This window comes from Otolemur garnettii, unplaced genomic scaffold (genome assembly GCF_000181295.1).
Source record: "Otolemur garnettii isolate 467f Iridium unplaced genomic scaffold, OtoGar3 scaffold00001, whole genome shotgun sequence".
Classification (NCBI taxonomy): domain Eukaryota; kingdom Metazoa; phylum Chordata; class Mammalia; order Primates; family Galagidae; genus Otolemur; species Otolemur garnettii.
Genome location: NW_003852396.1, coordinates 73,421,790 through 73,431,484, shown reverse-complemented (window position 1 = coordinate 73,431,484; position 9,695 = coordinate 73,421,790). Strand labels below are relative to the sequence as shown.

General features: G+C 35.5%; 1 protein-coding gene across 1 annotated transcript; it reads right to left on the bottom strand.

Annotated features, from left to right (window-relative positions):
* Window positions 1-8,386: 8,386 nt before the first annotated feature.
* On the bottom strand, window positions 8,387-9,304 carry LOC100946027 (olfactory receptor 4A15). The gene has a single exon (XM_003781317.1). It carries the CDS (start codon window positions 9,302-9,304, stop codon window positions 8,387-8,389), a length of 918 nt encoding a protein of 305 aa, XP_003781365.1.
* Window positions 9,305-9,695: the final 391 nt, after the last annotated feature.

Below are 9,695 nucleotides of genomic sequence, written 5' to 3'. Positions count from 1 at the left end.
GACATTTTTAAAAGATAAAATATCATAACAAAATCCCTCTATCATATTTCATAATTACAGTTGTAAATCTTTCTAAATGACAGTAGGCAAGCTAATGTCCAAGTGTTCTTTTGCTGAGATACTATCCCTGACATGCTTGCTGGGATAATTTTTACATTCATACACAAAAGCCCATATCATACGGCAGAATATACTGAGAATTTGTTCCTTTACATTCTAATACACTTGCTAAAATACACAATTTTAGATTTCTAACTCAAATATCTAAAAGTAATTATCAGGTAAAATATAAAATTCCATAACCTGAGATTAGAAATCCACTGGTTTATCTGTTATAAGTATTACATATTTCTCTTGTTATTTGGTAAAATGAAAAACAAACATCTATCAGGCTATATACTAAAACCAAACATATTTTGTATATCCTGATTAATTTCTGTGTTTTGCTAGCTTAATTTTTCCAACTCTGCTTTCTCCCGTGAAGTATATGATATTTAAGACATTACCGTTATTTCATTACATCACAGAAATTTTCAAGAAGTATTTCTTGTCAATAATTTCAGGAATTCACATCTTAGGTTTTGTCCTTGATCTGTAGAAGTCAAAGCTTCTCTTACTGAAAAAATTGTACATACCTCACCCGCGTGTATGTGATCAGAGAGCACATGAGAAGACGCTCTTACTAACACAATTAACACACAATCATAAGTAATATGGATGTTTAGTGAATCTAGAAATAGAGCAAGTGGCTACCATTTCCACCTTTCCACACAGGTTTCCCATTATCTCAGTTCTTCAGAGAGGTGTTGAAGCATCCAAAGTGCATGCCTAAAATATAAAGACACTTAAACGTGATCTCAATATTTACTGTACTAAGGTAGTTGAATATTCCTCCTGCTGGAAAAATTTCTTCATAGGAAAACAAAAATTCTTTGTTTGCATAACTATGTAAAAAATTGACCTAATTGGTAGAAATCAACATGGCCAACCCCATTATTTTGTAGCACAAATAAACAAGAAATTTAGCAATATTAAACTTAGTTACTTCAATTTTTCTCTTGCTTGTCAATTATGATGAGGGAACTGTAAAGTACTTAGCTTTGACTGAGGATTTATGATAACATTCTTGTGCCTGGTGACTAAGTTCTGCACCTAACAGGGAAAATGCTAGAATCTAACATCCTGGCTAAGCCAGTGACAGAGCTTTCTCACAGATAGTAGAAGAACTCTTCAGTTTTGCAGTCATTCAAACAGCATACTCCTATGGCCACTGCTTTCCTATTGAAAAGCATCTCGCTATGTCTCCCCCAGGAAATCAAGACTTTCCCCAAATTTCTATATCAATGACGGGTATAACAAGGAAACATTACATGTGGAAGATCTCACCTGAACACATGCTCCAGCCTGGGAAGAAAATTGAGTTATCAGAAATCTCCTGAGTTATTTTATCAGGAAAATAATTCTTCGATTTATGGGTGGAGTTACAGCTTATGACTTTTTGAATCATCACTATTTTAGATGAAAGAAAGTATAAGGTCATTACCGGTGAGTTAATTAGAATATTTGGAACAGATTCAAAGGAAGTTATGTCTCTGAACAGTTTTACTCCTTAGAATAATCCATAGAGGAAAAAAGACTTGGGTCTTGCCAAGAAAAAGTAGCTGAATGCCAAGTAATGTGAAAAGATGGTGACGGGAATAGAAAAAGTTCACAGTGAATTGAATAATAAATTGTTTCACATTATGAAATATTTGGGTAAAACAGTAATACTTAAACCAAAAGAAGGGTTGAAAAAGCCCCCAGTCCCTCTACCCTACCATGTCCCCAGCAAAGGGACTGTTTTACTGTTCCTTAATTTCTGTCTGTTCCTCAATTTCTCCACAACCTCAAATAGTGTTTTTGGATAAAATTAATTCTTTTCCTTTAAGGCACTTATAGCCCTAAGGGCAAAAACCAGAGATAACTAGAACTGACCTATAGTAAAATTAATAACAACAGAACTTAGAAAATATTTTGAGCTTAATGATAATAAAAATATAATATATCAATGTTGGTAAAGTCCATGGCAGGAGATGGGGACCTGAAGGAAAACACTATCAAGCTATTGAAACCAATTTGACCCCCTATATTGAACCCCATAATCTATACACTGAGAAATGCAGGGGTGAAGAATTTGATACCCCAAATTTCATCCCATTGAACCAACACACAAATTTTCCAGGATCAATGGGCATACGTAGCTACAAAGTACATCACATGAATGTTTAATGCCCCTTACAATCCACATGGTAATAGTTTAATCAAAAGCTGAAATTGGGTTTATATGTGTAAAAAATGATTAAAAGGAAAAATCATGCCAGATGGGAAAGGAGCATACAGTGGCTGATATTTTCCAGAAAGGACACTATTATTCTTTCCCCATGATTTATCTCAACTCTAGAGAATAAAACTTTTAGTTCTCTCATATATGACATGAGGTCAACTCATGCTAGGAAAAGAGCAGGACCTCTTTTCATTGAGCAGATTTTTTGTATTTTATATACAATGAGCTGGTGCAGTTTCATTCATTGAGGGGATACCTTGGACAATCCATTCAAAGAGGATCATTTAGTCCACCTTAATGAAACCTGTGTCTTTCTCATACTGAGGAAAAACACTGGCAGCACATATCAAGGCTGTATTTCTGATCAGACTGTACTGGGTTGAACAGATGATACAAAAGCCAGAATCCTGGCTGAATGTGCAAGGGTGTCTCCAGTAGAGCTACAGTGAGCCATCTTGCTTTCGGGGTGATAAAGAATAAAGAAGGAAAGGAATAGCCTAATTGGTACAATAATGTGTAAAAATCCTCCAGCACAGTCCTCATCCTGGATGTGAATGTTAATGCAGGGTGGACTTTCTTGAGTTTCAATAGAAAGCTGAAGTATCTTTAACATGTCACCTAAACCTGGCAGAACTTGAACTTCAAGCTCTATTTCCACACCTCTGCTGGAAAATTGCTGTTCACTCTCTCAGCCTTTCAGCTGTTGTTTTTTTCTTTTTTTTAATAGCTGATGGTTTTGTCAACAATTCAATGATCATCCATGTATTTCAGGGGTGGGGGAAAGAAACAGCCAGCAGACCTGTGTTATAAGAAATACAAATAGGAGTTCTTTATGTGAAGAAAACAATTATTATATGAAAATCAGGATTTATAGAAAAGAATGAAGAAAGTAGAAATGATATATAAGGAGGAGAGATTATTTTTCTTTTCCTCCATGCTTTTTAAAAATTATTTAAAGCAAAATGAATAACAGCATATTCAGATGTTTATAATGTGGCAATGAAATATAAAAAACAATTTCAAAGTGGTGTGGGATGCAATTAGAATTAAACTTTCAAAGGATATTTAATTTATATTGAGAAAATGAATCCTGTCAAGCTTAGAAGTTGATCCTTCCCCAGTCAAACCTCCATATGACACTGTGGCCCCAATAAACATCTTGATCACAGCCTGTGAGAGACCCTGGAGCACAGGAACCTCCAAAGCCATGTATTTTCTCAACCAGCAGAAACTGACATCATAAGTGCCTATTGTTTTGAGCCACTAAGTTTTGGAGTAATTTCTTATGCAGAAATAAACACCTAATATGGCTATCTAGAAAACTCTCCAAATACTTGGAAGTTTAGCAATAAATATTTGAGTAACATACGAATCAAGAAATCATTATAGGGCTGGGCATGGTAGCTCACGCCTATAATCTGAGCATTCTGGGAGGCTGACGCAGTTGGACTGATTAAGTTCAGGAGTTTGAGACATACTGAGCAAGAGCAAGACCCACATTTCTAAAAACAGTTTGGCATTGTGATGGGTTCGGGTAGTCCCAGCTACTCGGGGAGGCTGATGTAATAGAATCACTTATGTCCAAGATTTTAAAGTTGCTGTGAACTATGATGCCAGGGCACTCAATCAGGGGTGACAAAGTAAGACTCTTTCCCATAAAAACAAAAAGGAATGGAGGAAAAAGTATCCAATGTACACAGCCCTTCTATGAAACTAATACATACTTCTCAAATGAAGGAAACAACTTAATTCTAGCCCAAGAATATGGGGAGGGGGTGGGGAAGGGGAGGGAAGAAGGGTGGCTGGGTGGTGGGAGGTTAACCGGAAAGATCATCTATATTTCTGTCTAACAAGGGTACAAGTGAACTTTTCTAGAAATAGAATGTAAACGTTTTGACACAATGACTATGCAAATTACATGAAATCTATGTGAACCAGCTTGATGAAAGTGTTTCAAAATGTATGTGAAAACACTACACTGTACTCCCTGTTGGCATTAATGTATAGAGCTATCATTTAATAAAAAAAAAAACAAAAAGGAAAAAAAAGGAAAATTAAATAATAATAGAAATAAGCAAATATTTAGAAGTAAACAGCAAAAAGAATATATCAAAATGTGTGAGATGCCACCAAAATAGTATTAAGAGGAAAATTTACAGCTTTAAAAACTTATATGATAAATATTTAAAAGCAGCTATCTGAGATTTTATCATAAGAAGCTAGAACAGAAGAATAAAGACAAAGAAATAAGTGAAAGTAGATAATAAATATAATACTAAATATTCATTTAATTTATATCGAGAAATTGAATCCTGTCAAGGATTATTATATTATTTTAATAATAATAATATTATATTATTATAATATTTAGTATTATATTTGTTATCTACTTTCTATAACACTAAATATTAGCAACACGTAAGAAGACTGACTGTCCTGCGGGAGAGACCTATGGTCCTTCATCTAAATGGACAGGATGAGGGACCCAGGGGAGCTCTTCCAGTCATCACTTCTAAGATATTATGAATGTGGACTGAGTTGTCCTGGACCCTACAGACCACCCAGCCATTCGGTAAATAATAGAGCAGCATCAGTCCATGCCACATGAAACAGTCCACGCCCACTGCCTGAATTCCTGGCCCACAAAATTTTGAGGTAAAATTAAACAGTGGTTAAGCCACAAAAAATGTGGAGTGTTGTATCAGGTAACAACAGACAAGCTGAATAAAAAGTAGAACCACTAAGTGTGGTGCTTCCAAAACAAAAACGTAAAGGATGTGGCATTGGCTTTAGTACCAGAAGACGTATGGCAGCTGGGCAGGTCTCAAGGACACTGTAAGTCAAGACTGAAAAGATGGGAGAAATTGTCCTTGGAGGGAACAAAAAAGTGACCTATCTTATTCAGTGCTGAAAGTTTATCAATACTGAAACCTGTAGTAATGCAGAAAATAGAAAATGTGCTTAAGAACAGGATCCAGCCAAAACTTCCATGTACAATAAAGAAAGCTCTGGCTGTTTCTTAGAACTGTGTCTGGAGTGCAAACTCCAAATAGCAAAAGACTTACAAAGAAAGATATGTCAGAAGAAATATCATCTCAAAGTTGAGGGTGTAAGACCCTTTCTCAAGACTTTGGAAAGATTTAAGAATGTGTCTAATAAACTCAACTGGACAAAAAAGTTTCTAAGACTCTTAAAAGTCCCACAGACTTTTAGCCCTATCCCAAGAAGGGCTAGATTAAAGATATCTGTGGGTATGATGCTTGTATAATGGAGTGAATGCCAATAAAAGCGTGGACATTCTACACAGTGTTTAAGGGAATCGCCCTGAAGACAGCACCACAGCCTCCCCTTGCAAACAGGAAGGTCTGTTTTCATTATCTGTCTCCCTGCCTCCATTGTATGCTGGGCATGGGGAAGAAGCCACCTATATCTAGGTCATAGCTCCTAACTAGAGGAGAACCGTGATGAAGGAGCCATGTGATAGGAACCTCACCAAGGGAGCGCCATCCTCACTGAGTCTGATTTTACTTGAGATTGTGGACTTCTAATTGATGCCATGGTCCTGATTGTCTTGGGAGCTTAGAAATCCTGCCTCCCCTCTCTGAGATCTAACAACTTCACTGGAAAGGTCTTGTCTACATAATCCTGTGTCCACATGAAGAAGAAAAGGATCTAAAAGAGACATGCTTTCTAGCCATTCCTGCCCAAGTATCAGTTATATGAGTAAAGTCACCTTGGACCCTCCATAAATAAAAAGTCAAAAAACAAGATGTATGTAGACTCTCTGAAGATGGTTACAAATGTGATTGAAACGTATCAGGTGTATTTACTGTAGATGGAAAAACCTGTATATTATATTATATCACACCATTTTTGTCAAAATAAATATGTTCATGAAATTCTAAACATAATATTATGGGAAGTTTTCAAACTTTAAAAATAGCTCTAAGGTTTATCAGAAAGAATACATAGTTAGAAACTGTAAGAAACTTTTGGAAAAGGTGAGTAATTAGGGGATACTATCCCTACCATATACAAATAAACATTAAAATAACTTCACTACTGAAATAATTTGTTACAGGTAGAATAAACCAGGAAGAAAAAGGAAGAAGGGAAGGAAGGAAAGAAGGAAAATTTGACCAAAGATTGAAGCTTCTAGACATAAAAAAAAGACATATAAAAAGAAGAAATTTTAAATATTACTGAAATAATTAAAAATTAATAAATTAAATTGGCAGATTATTTTACCCATTTGGAAAAATAGACTTACATATTTCCTTATCACAAATAAAAAAAAATTATCACTGGGTTCAAAACTATTTTGAAATGTCATTAAAAAATAAGATGTTAAAATTTACAAAGTCACCAGAGAGAAATGGAATTTTACAAAGTGTGATATGATAGAAGAAATTGGAAAGTAAAAGATGATCATAACTTAAATCCCATAACAAGGAAGATATAAAAAGCAAACATCCAAGAAGAGTGGTATAAACATGTAGATTCAATATAGAGTTTAGCAAAATTCATCAGCAAATTTCTGACTCTAATAAATCAAGAATTCAAGAACACAGTAATTGACCATATGAAGTGGATTTTCTATCCCAGAGTTTGTGCAAAGAACAGAGATCACAAAGACAAGTGAGTAACTTTCCTGACATCAGGGAATTTACAGACCAATGAACACAATGATTAACTGAAATCATCTCTTATTAAAATAACTACAAATTTTAAAATGTACAAAATTGAAGGACTTAGTTATGTAAACTCTGGTACAATCAAATGTTTGATATTATTTACAGTGTTATGTTTGGGAAGAAATTGAAATGATACAAGAAATCTCCATGTAATACTAATAGGGATAAAAATAATAATACAAAGTTACTCATACAGTATGATTTACCAGGGAAAAGGACTTGTTCCCCATGGCCTGGGCCCCTCATAAATTCGGACTAAGGAAGGAAGCAGTAACAATGAGCTCTTTGACTTCATGTTTTCTACCAGATTAAGGGTGGTTAGTGTTTTATTTCAAGCCTGATTCAGAGAGAAATTTTCACGAAGATTTAAATAAAGATTTCTGTCAAATAAAACAATATGTCTCTTTATTACATAGTCATTTGAAATACAATAAAGAAGGTAAGAATGAAATCAACATATATAAACATTTTATTTTTCTTCATAATGATATTTTCCAAATTACCTGGTGCCAAGCTTTGAACTGAATGTTTGAAGCTCGTGGATAATGGATTTTTCTAATCCCATGAATGAAAGGGAGAGCCTGGCTCTTTTTTTGAAGGCCATGAGATGGGGGATTGAAAAATAAACAGAGGTATCACCTGATATTTTAAACTACCTGGAAAGATTAATGGACCACCTCTGGAAAATATGGCACAAAACAAAGCTGCCCGTCTTGAGGAACTAGTGATTTTCCAATTGGAAAAATAAGTCCTATTTAGTTATTTTTTCTGCATATCTTCCTTGTTCACTCAGATTCTTTTTGTATACTTCACCCTCCTTATGATTAATATTAAAACTCTGAAGCATTATTCCTCTTCCACTTTAATATGTTCAGATGTATGAACAAAATTCTATATTAAAATACCACGTATCTTACAAATACAAAGTAAAATTTATACTTCAAGTATTAAATGCTCTGCTTTATGTGAGGAAGAGTGAACCAAGCCTTTATGTTTCATTTCTTATTTTATGCTTCTGAAATCTGGAAGGAGCACTGCAAATTCTGAAAAAGACCTAGCTTTAAGAGAGAAGCATGAGAGCATCTTCTATGAACTAAAATAAATTTATAGTGTCAACTACAGCACGTAAATTTATAGTCTTTCTATAATCTTTATAGTTCCACCTCAAAAATAAATATATATTTTTCTAAAAAATTATGAAAATCTTAAAAATATATTTTTATCATTGGAAGTATTCACATAAACAATATTTTTCATTGTGTACAAGTTATTAAATCTGGGGAAAATTTACTATAGTTAAATAATCACACATGGTTTTCCTGGGGGGTGCAACTCTTCATTGAAAATAGGTGGCACAGTCCTTTATATTTCATTTTCTTTTTCTGGTCCAAAGTTTTTTCATGGCATTTTTCATCTCTGCATTTCTCAGAGTATAGATTAAGGGGTTCAACATAGGGGTGATTACCGTATAAAACACAGTCAAGGATTTATCAATGGGTAAAGTAGAAGGGGGTCTCACATACATAAAAATACAAGGGACAAAGAAGAGGATCACCACAGTGATGTGAGAGCCACAGGTGGACAGGGCTTTGCGTCTCCCTTCCTGGCTAAGATTCTTCAGCGAGTGCAGAATGACCCCGTAGGAGATGAGTAAGAGCATAAAGATGACCACACAGATGGCTCCATCATTGGCCACCACAGTGAGGCCGATGACATAGGTGTCAGTGCAGGCAAGCTTTAGTAAGGGGTACATGTCACAGATGAAGTGGTCAATGACATTGGGGCCACAGAAGGGAAGGTTGTAAACAAAGAGAAGTTGAATTACAGCGTGCACAAAACCTCCAAACCAGGCTAACAGCAGTAGCAGGACACACACTCTTTGGTTCATGATCGTCAAGTAATGCAGGGGTTTGCAGATGGCCACATACCGGTCATAGGCCATGACAACCAGGAGCAAAATCTCAGCACCACCAAATAAGTGTCCTACAAAAAGCTGGGCCATGCAAGCTTGGAAGGAAATGGTTTTCTTCTCATAGAGTAAGTCTATAATCATGTTTGGGGTCACTGTGGTGGAATAAACAGCATCCATGAATGACAAGTAGCCCAGGAAGAAGTACATAGGGGCATCCAAGGTGGGACTGACCACCACGGTTACGACAATGAGCAGGTTGCCTGCCATCGTCACAGCGTAGATGAGCAAGAACACCACAAACAATATTTTCTGGCCCTGGAGGTTCTCAGTGAGCCCCAACAGGACAAACTCAGTCACGTTGTTCCTTTGTTCCATGCGACCTTCTGTGCGTCCTTATTTCAGTGTTCAGGGAAAAATTACCTGCAAATATAATTATCAATAATAACTTCACAAAACTTTAGGGTAATTTGTTTATTCATTCAACAATAGGCATCATGATTTATCATGTTGCACAATTGTCTGAGATTATAAGAATGCAGCACTGATTAAATCACATTCCCAACCTCAGCCATCTTAGACAAATGGAGAGAGAAATAAGTACACAGAGGCAAGTGTGGAAAAGGGCAAATGATCAGCTACATGAGTCTGCCACCACTAGATTTCTATCAGGACACGAAGATAATTGAACATAGAGCTAACCCCATAAATAAAAATAAAATTAAAATGGGTTAAATATTTAATGTAAAACTAAAGTAAGATTTACTAT